The 17862-nt window shown below is 39.5% G+C and overlaps 1 protein-coding gene across 6 annotated transcripts in view; it reads right to left on the bottom strand.

Annotated features, from left to right (window-relative positions):
- The window catches only part of VPS8 (VPS8 subunit of CORVET complex), a 353273-nt gene that overhangs the window by 224422 nt on the left and 110989 nt on the right, over positions 1-17862 (bottom strand). For 5 of the 6 annotated variants that reach the window (XM_064366881.1, XM_064366879.1, XM_021674475.2 and 2 more), the window contains 6 exons: positions 15384-15627; positions 13913-13981; positions 7084-7214; positions 4997-5090; positions 1361-1393; positions 358-412 (listed from right to left, as the gene is read on the bottom strand). In XM_064366881.1, the coding sequence (XP_064222951.1) occupies positions 358-412; positions 1361-1393; positions 4997-5090; positions 7084-7214; positions 13913-13981; positions 15384-15536 (535 nt within the window). In that variant the 5' untranslated portion in view covers positions 15537-15627. Of the gene's footprint in view, positions 1-357; positions 413-1360; positions 1394-4996; positions 5091-7083; positions 7215-13912; positions 13982-15383; positions 15628-15921; positions 16008-17862 lie in introns of all 6 variants that reach the window. The other variant, XM_021674476.2, reaches the window with a different exon arrangement.

Genomic DNA, 17862 nt, shown 5'->3' with positions numbered 1-17862 from the left:
GTTCAAGACCAGCCTGGCCAACATGGTGAAACCCCGTCTCTACTAAAAATACAAAAAGTCAGCTAGGCGTGGTGGCACATGCCTATAATCCCAGCTACTTGGGAGGCTATGGCAAGAGAATCGCTTGAACCAGGGATTCAGAGGCTGCAGTGAGCCAAGATTGCACCATTACACTCCAGCCTGGCTACAGAGCAAGACTCTTATCTCAAAAAAAAAAAAAAATTGACTGCTACTTTTCAAGTTTTTCTGGTTTTGTTCAAGAAAATAAAGTACACTATATAAACTGTGATTAAAGAACATTATAAAACCCAAAGGACACTTAATATTTAAAAGCAGGAAAGCACTTAGAAAATTTACCAAATATTAAAGCCAATCCATGAGATGTACCCACTGCTATCAGACTGGACACTGCCTGAAAACAAAAGGGAAGATGACATTTAAGATATTACATTAAGAATCTTGAAATAATCAGAGTTGAATTTGTTGGCCTTCCTTCCTCTAGGCACCAGATGACATACAAACTATTATAAATAAGAAGAGTTTCCTCCAGGAGGCAAAACGGGAAATGAAACTCAGGACATTTTATTTCTGAGAATCCCTCTAAATTTACTCTAAGAGTAACACTATCAAAATATCATATGTTCAACATTACCGGCAATAACACGCCACTCAGCTTCCTCTAAAGCAACTTTCAGCTAAAAAATCAGGGGTCCAGGCAAAGTAAGAAGCCCTTATGCTGCTCCACCAAGAGCTTCCTACAAGGTGTGGGGAAGAGGTGAGAACACACTTCTCCAGTTTATCCACAGGAGCCTAAAGGTATCCAAAATGTTCCAAACTCACCCACTTCCTCAGCAAATGACTAAAAGGAAAGCTACAAGAGGCGCTGGAGGAAGGCAGGAAGAGAGAGTCCCAGTGTGCTTTCGACACGCACTAGTTCTCTGCAACACTCCAACAGAGTTCTAGCTGGCAAGCCTGGCAATGGAATCCAGAGCTGTTAAATGTACTGTTTACCACGAAGTGATTCTATCAAATGATGCTTTCCACTCCTTGTCGAAGGGGAGCCAAATCACAGAAGCAGCAAATTTACTTGGGCAGGGTGGTACCACAGACAGATAAACCTGGAGAAGGCTAATATTGCTCCATTATCTGCTTCTCAAACAGAAGCCTAAAAAGTAACAAAATACTAGGAAAAAAGAAAGCATCCAACAAGGACAAACGTTAAACCCGATTACTGGCCGTAAAATGACTTATGAATTTATTATCATCATAATTTATGTAACACTTTGAGCAATGTAATAATACATCTAAGAAACCCCAATCAAATAAAAAGCTTACCTTTAAAAAGTTAAAGTATACTTACAATTGCTGTAGGCAAGCCAGCATCTACTTTGTCCTAAATGAAATTTTAAAGAAAGTATTTGAAAAATAAGAAAACGGTATAAGGCTCTTGCTTTACACACACTTTGGTCCAAATCAATTTAGATAAGAGGTGGAAGCTTTATTTTTGCCCCCAACTAAGAGAAATCACAAAAGCTATATATATAGCAACAAAATACAAAGGGGATGGAAGAGGATTGTTTCATTTTACTGAGTACGTCGGATGCCTCAGGAAGGGTACTGATTATAATGGCAATGCAAAAGAAAAAGAGGAAAGATGTTCCATTTTCTATAATTTGAATAAACCTAAGTACTATGGGGACAAAACTGCAGGAGCATATAAGGACTGGAGGAAAGTAAACATGCTAAGAATGTTCCTGCTACTAAGTAGGACTTTCCTATCTAGCAATTACCCAATAACCTCTAAATAAACCCCAACAGAGTATATTAAGTTAGTTCTCAAGGTAAGAAGATAAAACATCATAAAGAAGTGCTAGTCCCAGCTCCTTATCAGAAACTACATGGCATTCGAAAAGTCACCTAACTTTTCTGAACATTAGTCTCATCACCTGTTCAAAGAAATAGCAAATACTGCCCTATTTACCTCAATGAGCTGTCCTGAGGATCAAATTAAATGTGAAGAATGAAATTAATATGTAAGAGTATCAATTCTAAGCTTACATAGCTTCAAATAATCCTGAGTCTGTAGTGACGCAGTACTGCAGTAGCAAAGAGCTTGCATATACAGATACTACACTGCTTGATTCTCAACCCAGGAGAGATGCATAGAATGGGGAGTATTATTCTGATTTTCCGGATTTAAAAAACAGACATTTCCAAGAGTTTAACTGACTTGACCAAGGGTACTCAGTTAAGTGGGAGAACTATGTCTGAAACTCAGAGCTTCCAATTCCCAGGGCAGGCTTCTTTCAGCACTTTCAAATTTTCTTTTCTATGTCTGTCCTTGTCAGTGTGGTCAATTACTATCCTCTCTCAACAGGCAGAATCTGTTTCACCGACTCCGTAGAGCTTCCTGAGAACCCACTTAAACTTACTCCAGTACACGGAAACATGAGAAAAACAAAGATCAAGGCTGCTATACACGATGCTCTGGATGGCAGCATGTGTCCAACTTTGTGTGTAGATATCTGAGTGTCAAATGTACCTAACATAACGCTCGGCAATTAAGAAGCATGTAAAATGTATTTCATCAATGATGGATCTGCATCTAGACAGGGAAAAAGAGACACAGGACAGCAGATGAAGGTCATAAACTCTAGTAAGACCTCACTTAATGTTGTCAGTAAGTTCTTGGAAACTGTGACTTGAAGTGAAACAACGTAAACCAATTGTTTCTTCTTCTAACACTGTAACAAAACCATGTTACTTGAAGGCCTGTTCTAGATTCAAAATAGAACCTGAATAATAAAGTCAGAAGTCACCTGACTTCAAAAGCTGAAAAAACACAGATGTTTGGAAGCACTGTAGATTACAGAATTTTAGTACTGCTGTTGAAATATCTGTGTGTGGTGGGTCTCAAAAGCCAAAATCATGAGAATCACCCGGGATGCCTGTATGCCTGGGATTCAGTAGGTCTGGGATGAGCCCCAGGAACCTGCAATTTAATCAGCACCCTAGGAGATTCTTATACAGTGAACGCATTTTGAAAAAAACACTCCACTAACGTACCTCTAGTATCTTAAAGTTGATCATAAAAGTAATAAAGGTCCTTAAAAAGTTACTTTGAATTATTTTAAAGTATAGTCACATGTCATATTACTTTGAAAAGGATTCCAAATTTTAAAATGAGCTTCACAACTCCAAAAATTTAATCTCTCCTAAGTGTTTTCCATGCATGAACCGCAAACTGTGATGATCAAGGCCCAAATCAGCCCTAATAACATCACTAACCACGTGGCTGAAGGCGCTATTGAGCAATTATTCAGGGAGAAATAGCCAAAAATATAACTAGCTTTACATGTTAATAAACCAACCATCACAGGAAAGCATACAATTTAAATGGAGCTGGTAATCCAAAAATAGGAAGGCACCGTATGATGACTGTCACAGGAAAGGCAGTTTTCATTTTAACATACCAAAGGAGCTCAGCCATAGCAATGAAATAAAAACAGAATGCAAACACTCTGGGATTTATTAGAATTTCTCCTCCTCTTCAAGGGGAAGGAGAAACCCTTTTCAATAACAGATTTATCTAATCATTGCTCAGAGTCTGAGTTTCAGCTCAGTCTCCATTATTCAAAATATTTTTAAAACTGCACAGGTGGGTCAAATGACTGTTCTGGTTCATCTTGATTTTGAAAGGAATTAATTTCATCACCTACATAAGGATTAAATTCAGTAAACGTCATGGAAATGTAATCCTCAACAGGTGGTTCCCATTCTAGCAACTATGAGTTACTCTCCATCTAAAATAAGAACAATTGCCCAGGTTTTCTCCATGGCTTGAGCATCTCTCTATTTAAACTGACTTCATGATATATGAGCTAGGTCAGGATACACCAACTGTCATAGTAAATACTTTTTTTTTTTTTTTTTGGTATCTGCACAAAGGGCTTTTTCTGATTAACCTGAAAATTGAAGTGCAATTGTGGTATCTTATTCTATCTCAATTCTATATCAATCTCTCATCCTCTTGAAAAATACAAAGTTTTATCTTTTGTCCAACTTGAATATGCAAAATGCCAATTAAATGCCCCAAAAAGTATATAAAGACACATCAAACTTCCTGGAGTATAAATCTGTCATTATCATTATATACAGAATGTATACATTGAATTTAGAAAACCAAAAAAGACTACATAAAACTCTGGGCTTTGAGGTCAAAAGAAAAGTCTGATAGCGTCAAAGGAAAAGTTCTGCTGTCTGTGGACCATTAAATATTGTTTACATTAACCCAGTGCTCTGAATAATTTTGAAAAAAGGCCACGGATGTTCTGTTCCAGCCATTTCACACATTGGTCACGTTCACCAATGCCACCTCCATTTCACAACAGAGGCACTACGGCTGAAGTCAGAAACCCCAATTTTGAATAAATGCCTTGCTACTTCCTAGCAGAATGATCTAAGACAAATTAATAACACTTTTCTGAGGCTATCTTCTCATCTGTAAAACAGAATATGGCTTTACCTACTTTCCACGTTGTAAGAATAAATGAAATAAAGTATATGAAAATTATTTTGTGAATTATAAAAAAAATCATTCAGTTGTAAAAGATTCTGATCAATCATTTCTCCATATGAAAAGAGTCAAAAAAACAAGCACTCAATCTCAACAAATACACAAGATAGCAACTAAACTGAAAAAGAATTTAAAGAAAATGCAGATACTATTGATTTGGGGCTTACTGCCATATTTCATTTAGGCACAGCCTAGATTCTGAGCAGAACTTTATTTTCATGGCTGCACTAATTTCTACGTCAAGACATGTAGCCACGTCTTATGAGTCAAAAATCATCACACAAAAACCATGAAAGCCAGATTGTATTTTTCTGAACCCTCGGGCCAAGAGAAGTGCTGCGTTTTGTTTTATGCTCATTCCTTCTTCATTATGCCATTGCAGGTTATAAAGCTGAGGGAAAAAAAAAACAGAATACTTACAGCTGCAGACACTATCTGGGCAGAAATTCCCTTCAAAAGTGAATGTCGCATAACTGATCCATGGAGTGAAAAAGAATCAAGTAATTTCTTCTTCCTAAAAAAAAAGAAAAAAAAGAAAAACATTTTAAAAAGACAAAAAAAAGTGAAAAGGCAAGGTCCCAATGCTTTGAAAGCAAACATACACAAAGCAGAAGACAACACTGTATGTAATTTGTTAGATCTGTTTTTAAAAGAGGTATGAAGAATCTAACCATTCCACCTTAAAATATATTAAACCCACCTTGAACCTCAAAGCAGCACAAGCAGGAAAATGAATAAAATCACCATTCCTTTCTCACGGATTCAAACTGCTCCATGCCCACCTTAGGTAACGCAGCAGTAGGTTCTGACGTTCTCCAGAAGGCTGCCTCCAGAGCACCCCTCCCGCCTGTGAGTCTGCATCACCTCTGCTTCACCTTTCCTGCGCTGCTCCTCCTATGACTACCCTCTCATTCTTCAACCAACCACCTCCTCAAATCCCCCCTCTACTCATCATCGTACAAAAAAGTAACTGTTAAACTGTTACCCAACCTTACTGAGCACCTACTCTGTATGACTAGAAGTATGCTCTGGAAATATAAAAATAAGAAAGTCACAGTTACTACTGTCAAGGATCTCACAGCTTAGCTAGAGAGGCTGATAAATAACTCTTAAAGGATAAATGTTAGACTAGAAATATGAATTAAGTACCACATAAATGGAAATGAAGAATGGTTTAATTCTGTTTATTTGGGGATATTAGGGATAGATATAGAAAAGAGAAGATGAACCGGGGGTGGTGGCTCATGCTTGTAACCCCAGCACTTTGGGAGGCCAAGGTGGGCAGATCACAAGGTCAGGAGTTCAAGACCAGCCCAACCAACATGGCAAAACCCCGTCTCTCCTAAAAATACAAAAAATTAGCTGGGCATGGTGGCGCACGCCTGTAGTCCCAGCTACTAGGGAGGCTGAGGCAGAAGAATCGTTTGAACCCAAGAGGCGGAAGTTGCAGTGAGCTGAGATGGTGCCACTGCACTCTAGCCTGGGCGACAGAACAAGACTCCGTCTCAAAAAAAAAAAAAAAAAAAAAAGAGAGAAGATAACTGATTTGACCTTGATGGAGGACTAGGAGTCTGTCAGGGAAAAGCGTGAGCAGAAATGTGAAGATGTGAAGATGTGCAGTGTCTGCGGTGCACACACACCAAAGGTACAGCTAGGAGGCCTGAGGTGAGCGCTTACAGACCAGGTCAAACAGTGAGCACAGTCCAGACTGAGGCCACGCTCACGAGCTTTGACTTTATGATGCAGGCAACAAGATGACACTGTATCTTTTAAGCAGGTAGTGACCAGATCATCAAAAACATTTATCTATTTGAAGAACACAGGGCCGAACAGGTTAACATAACCAGCAACGACACCTATCCCACAAGAGAGAACCCAAAGAAAAGAGCATCGACACAGGCAAAATTGAAGAAGAAAAATAGATTACTTTATCAATACTGAAGTTACACGTGAATTCAATCATGTATTTCTATTATGATTACTCTACTTCTCTTTCCTTTTCCTATTCTCTCCAAGAACTCTGAAGGTGAAAAGCAGCCCAAATTTAAGTTACTTAGGGTTAGAAGTCCTTTTCCCAAATTTTAAATCATCTTTGTGATTCTCTGAACCCACTCCAAGAGAATGAAGGCAGGCTGATCTGACAGAATGCAGGTGGCAGGGAGGTGCGGGAGGGTGCACGGAACGGAAGGGTAGTGAACCAAGCTGTGTGTTTCCACCACAGACACTGTGCCAGGTTTGATCTGTGCTTCCTCCAAGGGCTCTACTGCTTCCCAGAGTCCCTGGCTATCATTATGGCTTCCTACTGAGAGTTCAGACAGTGGTCATAGCACCTAGCCTTTTACGTTCTTCCTCAATGGTGTCAAAATCTTCAAAATATCATATCCACACAAGTGGACCTTCTACTTCCCATGCAGGGCTTCAGCAGACCATATTGTACTTTAAAAAGTACATTACATTTGAAACAATCAAATACATCAACTGTAAGCAAGTATGATATGAATACCTACCTTTTTAAGTTGGTCCTGTCACCACTATCTGAGCTTGCCACAGATGATGTATCATAGGAGTGAGAATCAATAGTATCAATGTTTAACAATGTAGGGTCCTCAAGAACAAAAGACTCATCTTCATCATCAGTCTAAAGTGGAAGAAGATAAATCAATACATTCAAAATCCAAATACTCCATGAAATCAGCCAGGCATTAATGGTTTCTGCAGAGCACACAAGTGCTTATTTCTGCTTTTCACCTCTATTCCATGCATTCTTATTGACCTGAAAGGCACCATACAGAATTAGTAGTATTAAATTCTAGATAGATCTCTCTCTCTACAAAGAATTCACCCCCAAAACTTTCTTGTGGCAGGAAGAAGCAGGAGCAGTTATGTGGATTATCGTTAACTGTAGAATATTTCTTAAAAATCAAGCTTTCACAGATGATTTAGCAGTTAACTAACAGCCAATGGCTTAATTGAAGAAAACAAATACCATCTGACTATAAATAGTCTACTATAAAAAACAGTAGAGGAGCATACAGCAGAAAGGCATTCTGGGTAGAAAACAGCACAGAAAGACACAGTGATTTCACAACACAGATTTTGCCCATGGGAAAAGTAGTAGTCCAAAATGTCTGGAGGATATAAGCAGAAGTTGGAGATGACCCTGGAAAGATAAGCTGGTACCCAAACCACAAAAAGCCTCATATTCCCTTACACTAGATGGCAGCAGGGCCCACGTCTATCTTGTTCACCACTGTACTCCTAGTGCCTAGTGTAACGCCTGACACATAATCAGTTCTGGTTTAATAAATATTTAGTATACTATATATAGTAGGCAGTGGGAAGGCAACTGACATTTTTAAGAAGTGGAAAGACATGATGGGAACCATGTTTTGAAAGAGAAGTGGGGCAGTGTGAAGAATGGATGAGGAGAGAGAACAAGACTTCAAGGACCAGTGAGAGGGCTACTGCGCTATCAAGGAGAAACAAGAGATCCCAACCCAAGAGCTGCAGAAGAGGTCAACAGAGGGAATGACGACGCACATTACTGAGAAAAACTCACACGTCTCTGGTTACCACTTAAATGGGGGGTAGAGTAGGGGCAGGGATGGGAGGAGGCAAGTGAGAGGTCAAAGAAGAGTACGGGGTTCCCAGCCTGAACAACTAAGCAAAAGCTGACTCTACTCGCTGGTATTAGAAAGCAGGCAACGGCAGATAAAGCAGGATGAGGAACTTGGCTTTGCACAAGTTGATTCTAAGTGACAAAGACATCAGACACTGATATCTCACCATGTCTTCCAGCTGGACTACCTTCTGACTTACCATTTCCAATCAATGTGCTTGAGAGAGTAACCTCCGCTCACCACCTCAGCTCTCTCCCCTCATTACAAGCTCCTACCGGTCTTGCTGATGTGACTAGCCAAATCCACCAGCCTGCTTTCTGTTAGCATGTTCTTGTCCTCCGGGCATCATTTAACCCTGTTGACCATTCCTTGTCACCCAGGCTGGCGTGCAGTAGTGCAATCACAGCTCACTGCAGCTTCAAATTCCTGGGCTCAAGCAGTCCTCCACTCCAGCCTCCACGGAGCTGGCGCCCCAGGTGCATGCCACCACGCCTGGCTTATTCACTCCAACTTGAAACCTTCTTTTCCTTTGGTTTTTGGTACATCTCTCCTTCCTGGTTCTCCGGTAACTTCTGCGTCCTCCTATTAGTCACATGCCCTAGCTTCTTCTCAGCCCAACTTTTAAATACAATTGTCCCCCAGGATTCTATTCTAAGCTCTTTTCTTCTCTTCCTATTTCATGTACTTCCTATTTGAGCAAGCTCATCATCCATATCTATAGCTTTAAGAACCATGTTATCTAATGACTCCAAAATCTGTGTCTTTAGCATCAACATTTCTCAAGGTTTACGTACAAATTTACCACTGCTTTCCAGAGATCTCTACACATAGGTCTTCTAAGAACCGGGTTAGGACTGGCAATAAGACATTATGTTGCTTGAGTGCTGTAAAGATTGGAAGAACTGCTACAGGAAAAGGGGAGGAAATAATTGATAAATAAGAACAGCAGCATCAAGATCTTAAGCAAGAGAGTCAATCAAAATGTTATTTGATGGTCATAAGAAGCCTGGGGACATAATTAAAGAAAATGGATTGGAAAAATTAAGCCAGACTTACAGGATAAGTGAAAGAAAGAGTGGAAAAAAAGAAGGAAAAAAAGAAGTGAGGATGTCAAGGCTGAATTTAAAACTACTGCTACACAGTAAAAATGTCAATTAGCCCCAAACTGATGTGAAAACACTGCACAATCCTTTCAAATTTCAGCTGATGTGTGTGTGTGTGTGTGTGTGTAAACTGATAAACTAATTCAAAAACTTACATGAAAACACACACACACACAAAAAAAAAACCCACAAGAATAAGCAAGGCAATTTTGAAGAATAACATCGGAGCTGGAGATTTTAAAATACCAGATAGCAAGACCTACTATAAAGATTCAATCACCAGAATGTGAGATTGAGGCAAGCATAGACACACCAACAGACTCAGATCCACACACACATGATCACCTGATTTATAACAAAGGTGACACCAGATGAGAATACTCTTTTTAGCGAATGGTGCTGGTTCAGAGCTCACACTACCACACCCAAAAATTACAGATAAATTACAGATCTACATATCAGAGGAACAACAATGAAGATTTTAGAACAAAATTAGGTGAGATCATCATTACTTTGGAATTGGCAAAATTTTCTTAAATAGGACACATACACACACACACAAATGGAAAATTTTAATATGCTGAACTATATTAAGAACTTATGCTCCTCAAAAGAAACCATTGATAGAGTGAAAAGGTAACATACAGAAGGAAAGAAGATACAATAATTATATCAAATAAAGGGCTTGTATTAGCATATATAAAGAACTCTTATAAATCACTTAAAAAATAAAACACAAGTTGGCCAATTATATGAAAAGGCAATTCACAAAAGGGATATCCAAATGGTCAAAACATATGTCAAGGTACCCAATTTCATTAGTCTTCAGGGAAATTCAAATTAAAATCATGATGTGATAGCACTACACACCAGTTAAGAATGAAAGTGAAAAAGAAAAATTCAGAAGTTTATGAGGATACAGTAATCAGAAATCCCATATACTGCTGCTGGAAATGTGTATCAATACCACCACTTTGAAAAACTGTGTCAACGTACACTACAGCTAAATATAACTATACCTGATGACCCACTAATTCTACTCCTAGGTATATGTCCAATAGCAATGTGTGTAAAGCTGGGCACAGTGGCTCACACCTGTAATCCCAGCACTTTGGGGGCCAAGGCAGGCAAATCACCTGAGGTCAGGAGTTCGAGACCAGCCTGGCCAATATTGCAAAACCCCGTCTCTAGTAAAAATTTTAAAAAATTATCCAGGTGGATGGTGCACACCAGTAATCCCAGCTACTTGGGAGGCTGAGGCACAAGAATCACTTGAACCCGGGAGGCGGAAGTTGCAGTGAGCCCCAATCGCACCACTGCACTCCAGCCTGGGTGATGGAGAGAGACTCTATCTCAAAAAAAAACAATGAAAACAAACAAAAACCAGAAATGTGTGTAAGTATGTATACACGAAAACACATGAATAAGAAAATTTAAAGCAGCACTCTTCATAGTAGCCAGAAATTAGAAACTACACAAATACCTATCAACAGTAGAATAAACAATGGTATATTCATATAGAATTTTATACAGCAATGTGAATAAATGAACAATTAATTACACACACAAAAATGAATAAATCTAAAAACATAATATTGAGGGAAAGAAGTCAGAAACAGAAGAGTACATACTACATAATTCCACTTACATAAAGTTCAAAGCAAGAAAACTAATCAATGCCGGTGGAAGCTGGAGTGGTAATTAACCTGGGTTTGGGTACTGAAGGGACACAGATGAGCTTCTAGGGTACTAGCAATGCTTTGCTGCTTTATCTGGATTCTGGTTACACGGGTTGCACCACACGGTACACCGATGATTTGTACAACTTCCTCTATGCATGATATACTTCAATGAAAAGTTTGAAAGAAATTTCTGGCTGCACAATTCAACAGCAGCATTGAAGTAAACCCAAGACTATTCTCAGAGACGGGGAGATTAGAAACAGTCAAGAGACTTGATCTTGATGAGGCCAAAAAAACAAGCTCAATGGGAGTGGGGAGAAAAGGTTATAGTTAGAGAACAGAATTTCAAAATTAAAAATCTCAGAAGCATAGTTTCAAAGGATGGCAATACCTAGTAACATTATTTCACACCCTAAATTCTGAGATCTAGGATGTCTCAGTAATCTCTAAATTTCTACTTTAAAAAGTGTCAGCCACATACGGTGGCTCACGCCTGTAATCTCAAAACTTTAGGAAGCCGAGGCTGACAGATCACTTGAGGTCAGGAGTTCAAGACCAGCCTGGCCAATATGGTAAAAACCTGTCTCTGATAAAAATACAAAAATTAGCCAGGGGTGGTGGCACATGCCCGTAATCCCAGCTACTTGGGAGGCTGAGGCAGGAGAATCACTTGAACCCAGGAGGTGGAGACTGCAGTGAGCCAAGATCGTGCCACTGCACTCCAGCCTGGGTGACAGAGTGAGACTCCATCTCAAAAAAAGAAAAAAACAAAACCTGGATGTTCACTTCTTCCCAGTATCCCTTAAGGTTGGTATTAATGAACATGATAGAATATATGCATCCACATATTCTGGGAAAAGGGTTTATTTACACTTTCTACTTCCGCCCTTTTCATTTTTTCTTCAGTCATTTTCTTTAATACTCCCCACAGTCCCCTTACAGTCTTCATGATGGTCTACAATTTGAACTATGCTTTCTTCCACTTACAACTTGCCTGGTTCCCTGGAGGTGTAAAGGCTGGCCAGTTCCCAGCCTCGTTTCCCTCTCAAGCACAGATAGTCATATAGCACTTTATAACCCCAACATCTAACACCATGACCCAAATACACTAGCCACTCAAACTACTACTGAGGGTGATAACAGTATTATCTTCTTAGTAAACCACTAATGACCGTACTTACTGTTACTCATAGATAAGGAAGTTCTTATGCAAGAACAGTTTTCCTTCCTGATGAACCACAGCTCATTCCGATGAGCATTATTTTCTTTGCTGCTTTTAAATAATGATGTACAAGGCCTTACACACAATCCTCTAAGGTTTTTATTTTACACTTAATAAGATAATTGAAATGAGGATGTGATTAAGACCATTTTAACAAAATTGACTAAAATTAATCTCCTCACCTCTAAATGAAAGATTTCCTCTACATTAGAAAGTAAATAAAGGACATTTCACTGTAACAGAATATTCTTTCACGGACCAAAGCCTTCTCTGTCAAACTAAAAATGCCCAAGTCTTAACACAGAACACAGAGAACACTTCTGAAGTTAAAACACATTCAAAGTAACAGCAACATCCAACTGATGCAAAACGTAGAAATAAAAGCCATACAAGAAAAATAAGAGAGATAATTGACAGAGAAAGTCATTTGCGTCCTATGAAGTGTTGCCTATAACACTGAAAGAATAGGCAAAGAAATCCTACTCACTGGGAGCTTTGGCACACATGGGCATTTCTGTCAGGGAACTTTTGCATCCTTATCTTTTGGAAAACATAACTGTGAATTTGAAATAGATTTATATGTTACAAGGTCTTCCTCAAATTAGAAGCTAAAACCTCCAAGGGAAGTCACAAGCGAGTTTTTAAAAGATGAAGAAGACTGAGTTGAAGGGTTGTCAGCAGATGCAGGGGACATAAAACAGGCATGCTTCACCAACCACGTACTCTCACATTAGAAAGTCCCTTTAGAAAGCCTTTGATCTCCCAACTGAGAAAATATCACCATTTCAAAACTCTGAAAAACTTTTTAACAGAAATGGTAATTATAAGATAAACTAAAAAAGATTGGTTTCCTTCACACAGAAGAGTGATGAAGCTCATTACAAGGTTGCACGATGTTCTTTAGTGTCAGAGGGCAAGCTATTTGAATATCGGTGGTAGAGAAAACTTAGCAACACATAATACAAACCTCAAAAGTGACATAAATTTTGCATCTCTATTTACTTAATAAAATATATTTTCTTTTATTTTTTTGAGATAGAGTTCTTGTTGCCCAGGCTGGAGTGCAGTGGCGTGATCTCAGCTCACTGCAACCTCCACCTCCTGGGTTCAAGCAATTCTCATGCTTCGGCCTCCTGAGTAGCTGGGATGACAGGCATGCACCACCACACCTGGCTAATTTCATATTTTTAGTAGAGATGGGGTTTCTCCATGTTGGTCTTGCTGGTCTCGAATTCCAGACCTCAGGTGATCCACCTGCCTCAGCCTCCCAAAGTGCTGGGATTACAGGTGTGAGCCACTGCATCTGGCCCAATAAAATATATCTTAAAGTCTGCTAAGTATTAGGCATTGTGCTGGGCATGGAGATTCTAAAGAGGAACAAGACATGGTTTCTGCCCTTGAGAAGCTCCAATCTAGACTACCATTGTCCCAGAGAACTTTCTGTGATGACGGAATACTCTTTATCTATGCTGTCCCCTAGCCACATAACAGCCACCAGCCACGTGTGGCTCCTGAGCACTTGAAATGTACCTTGTGCACCAAGGAATTAAGTTTTTATTTGATTATAATTAATTTAAATTTTAAATTGACACACACGACTAGTGGCTGCCCTACTGGGTAGTGCACATCTAGGTGCATGTATGACAACCAACCCAAAAAGTATTAAGATTCATGCCGTGAAATGACAGTAATCATTAATATTCACTTACCTCATTTAGTATGCTTTCCAGTGTTGGAGGCGTATCAACTTGAGGAATATCAAACTCCTTGTCATCAATCTAAATAAAGAAAAAAAAATAATGCTCACAAAATGATGCCTTTCCCCTTATAATTGCAAGGGGTTTTCGTTGATTAAAACCATCAATTAAAAGACAAACTTACCATCAAAATGATCACAAAATCAACTCAAAAATCCATAGAAATAGTCAAGTCAAGACTACAGAGTGGTTTCATTTCCTCTTCACACATTCAGTTACTATCAAGGACAAATATGCACTAACTATATTAGCCTGACAGCCCTTTCCAGAAAATCTTTTTTTTTTTTTTTTGTCTCGCTGTAACGCGCAGGCTGTGGTGCGATGGTACAATCTCAGCTCACTGCAACCTCCACCTCCCGGGTTCAAGCGATTCTCCTGCCTCAGCCTCCCAAGCAGCTGGGATTACAGGCGCGTGCTACCACGCCCGGCTAAATTTTTTTGTATTTTTAGTAGAGATGGAGTTTCACCATATTAGCCAGGCTAGTCTTGAACTCCTGACCGCAAGTGATCCGCCTGCCTTGGCCTCCCAAAGTGCTGGAATTACAGGCATGAGCCACTGCGCCTGGCCTACTTTCCAGAAAACTTCTGTTGAAAGACTTTTGCATCTGCTTTCTTAAACATAACAAAACAACATCTAAGACAACCCCTAATTTTCTAAGTTTAGACCTAAGTCATAAGCAATAAGCAAAAGTCTGACATCACATTTCTTAGTTATTGCATAAATTATGGGGAGAGATAATCAGGTCAAGCAACTTGGCATTAAATATTCTCATACTTGCAGAAATCCATTAACTTAATATTAAATCAAAGGGGAAAAAAACTGCTGTGCAAGGTAAGAAACCTAGCAGTGGCTCTGCGACTCTGAGAGGCCATTTAACACAGCTGCATGCCAGTGTCGCCATCTATACAATGGGTTATCAGTGTTGTGAGAGCTGTGAAGCTCAGATGACAACGTGAATCAAATCATTTCATAAACTGTAATGGACTATCCAAATGAAGGGTGATGTTATCTCATAAAACCATGCACATGGGAGGCCAAGAAGGGAGGATTGCTTGGGTCCAGGAGTTTGGGAACAGCCTGGGCGACACTGCGATACCCCCTCTACAAAAAATTAAAAATAAGCCGGGCGTGGTGGCATACATCTATGGTTCCAGCTGATTGGGAGGCTGAGGCGGGAGGATCACTTGAGCCCAGGAGGTTGACGCTTCAGTGAGCCATGTTTGCACCACTGTTCTCCAGCCTGGACAACAGAGTGAGACCCTATATCAAAAAAAAAAAAAAAAAAAAAAACCCAACCAAAAAACTATACAGAGACTCCCATTAACCCATGCAAAAATGACAGGCTTAGAGTCTCTGGGTCACAAAGCATACTCTAACCAACCCTGTTAAACATCATCACTCGACAGAAGTGGAAATTTTTACCAGATCATTTTTGAACTCCAGTTCTTTGTCCAGATCTATGTAAGAGAATTTTGAAAGTGAAGCTTCTAGATTGAAAGACTTATTCAGCTCTTCTTCGGCAGTCTTGGCACAGAGGCTCTGTTCCACATTTTCATGGTCTGGTTCACTTTCCATATTTACTTTTAATAACAGTATTCAGTTCATCAAAGCAACGTTTTTTGTTTGTTTGTTTGGCCTTAGCTCAGAAAGACCTGAATGATGATCTCTTTTCAAAAAAAGAAAAAAAAAAGTATCATTTAGATTTCCTCCTTGTCAATTGGACATTCCAAAGATTTACTTGGTCAGACTTCATCTAATCATCTAATTGCAGGCAAACTGAAATCAACAGTGGCTACAGGGCATGTTACTGGGAGAGGGTTTCAACGAGAGAATACAGGAGGAACACCTAACTTGGGCTCGAGGAGTCTGGGAAGTGCCCCCCCCACCCAAAGCCATGAAACTGGTGATAGTGGTGACTTAATAGGCTCGGCCACTGGACCTGGTACCTAGATTTATTTACCTAACAGCATAAGGGTAAATCCGTGCCAAAGGCTGCAATTAACGCCTTCCTTACACTCCAAACCCCAAGGTAGTGCTCCAGTTCCCCTGGAAATAAACATACAAGCCAGTTTGGTTTTTGGCCGCTGCACAGGGCCACAGACATCTCTGGGAGCTTAGCACAGACACTGGGGATGAACAACTAGTTATTTAATACAACACTAGCAAACCTAAGAGTTCAGATCTACTAAAGGAAACAACCATGACCCAAAGATGAAACAATTCCATAGCCTATCAGAGATTTCTAAAAAAACAGCTAGTCATAGAGAATCATGGACACTTTCGGGAAAAATGAAATACTAAAGAAAACTAGAAATGCATACAGCTTTTTATTTCATATTTCCCAGCTCTAAATAATAGATCGCTCTTATTTCAAAAATCACAGATAATTTGGTTTACTTGCAAAACTGTCAGTTCTAGAAAGCTAAAAATATACTTACTACCCTAAGTTTAATAATTAAGTTTGCTTTTAAATGATTTTATGTTGTGTTTCAATTAGGCTACAAGTGACCCAACTTTAAAAAGTCCAATTAGCTTTACCTGTTTAGAATAAAGCAAAAATATGAAGACAGAAACAAAGCCCTAACAATAATAATAATGAAGCTCACTCTGTTTTCTAAACTAGGTATTTTTCACAGTACCAAATGACTGGCAAAACTCTGAGGGCAAAGCTCTTTCAAACTACATACTGCCCTTCGTGGTATAAACACCACTACCACCAACCACCCTTCCCCTGGAGTGAGCTGCTCTTACTTAGTAAATTAGACTGTGCATGTTAGTAAAGACAGATTGTGCATGTTAGCGAAGGCAGAAAAAAAGCCTTACAATTACTGAGCCACTTAATTTCTTTAAAGAGACGGAGTCTCACTATACTGCCAACATGGCCTCCAACTCTTGGGCTCAAGCCATCCTCCAGCCTCAGCCTCCTGAGTAGCTGGGACTACAGGCAAGTACCAACTGTGCCCAGCTTGAAATAACTAATTTTTTTAAGTGAACTGTGATTAGTTGTTTTTAAACAACATGGGAAAAATTCACTGACAATTTTATCTAATGAGGCTCATTATTTTAGTACCTATAGTTAATTTCACTTCCTTTGATGTTTCATTTTTATCATATTAAAAGAAATGTTACTTTGTATAAATCACGGACTCATGAAACTGACTTTTCAAGAGCTGAAGCCAACTTTTCCAGCTATTACACTATTTGGTATATTACCAAATTCAGACTAATTTCTTTCACATGCTGCAGAAAATAGACTCTAAGGTTGTGCCCTATAAAACACACGCTATCAAACACATTCCTAGAACACATAACTGAGTCGACTCTTTGCCTGGCAACATTTTAAAATACCTTTCCAACATCAGGTACTAAATATAGGGCTCCTTTTGTAATAACCCAAATGCAGTAGCAATACTAACGTTTATATGCATTTCTTCAAAGACCTTGGCTCATGACAAATTACTTTTTAATAAAGTCTTTCAACTCCTATTTGTATCACTAAGCAAGAATGGTTACAATTATTTAAGAACTATTTACAAACATGCACAATCTAATTCACATTCAATGGTTCCTAAAGACAGTTATTGGCCGGGCGCGGTGGCTCAAGCCTGTAATCCCAGCACTTTGAGAGGCCGAGGCGGGTGGATCACGAGGTCAAGAGATCGAGACCATCCTGGTCGACATGGTGAAACCCCGTCTCTACTAATACAAAAAATTAGCTGGGCACGGTGGCGCGTGCCTGTAATCCCAGCTACTCAGGAGGCTGAGGCAGGAGAATTGCCTGAACCCAGGAGGTGGAGATTGCGGTGAGCCGAGATCGCGCCATTGCGCTCCAGCCTGGGTATCAAGAGCGAAACTCCGTCTCAAAAAAAAAAAAAAAAAAAAAAGACAGTTATTAACTTTT

Source organism: Aotus nancymaae, unplaced genomic scaffold, assembly GCF_030222135.1.
Source record: "Aotus nancymaae isolate 86718 unplaced genomic scaffold, 86718_ANA_hifiasm-v0.15.2.pri h1tg000067l, whole genome shotgun sequence".
Lineage (NCBI taxonomy): Eukaryota > Metazoa > Chordata > Mammalia > Primates > Aotidae > Aotus > Aotus nancymaae.
This window is presented reverse-complemented; position numbering and strand designations above follow the sequence as displayed.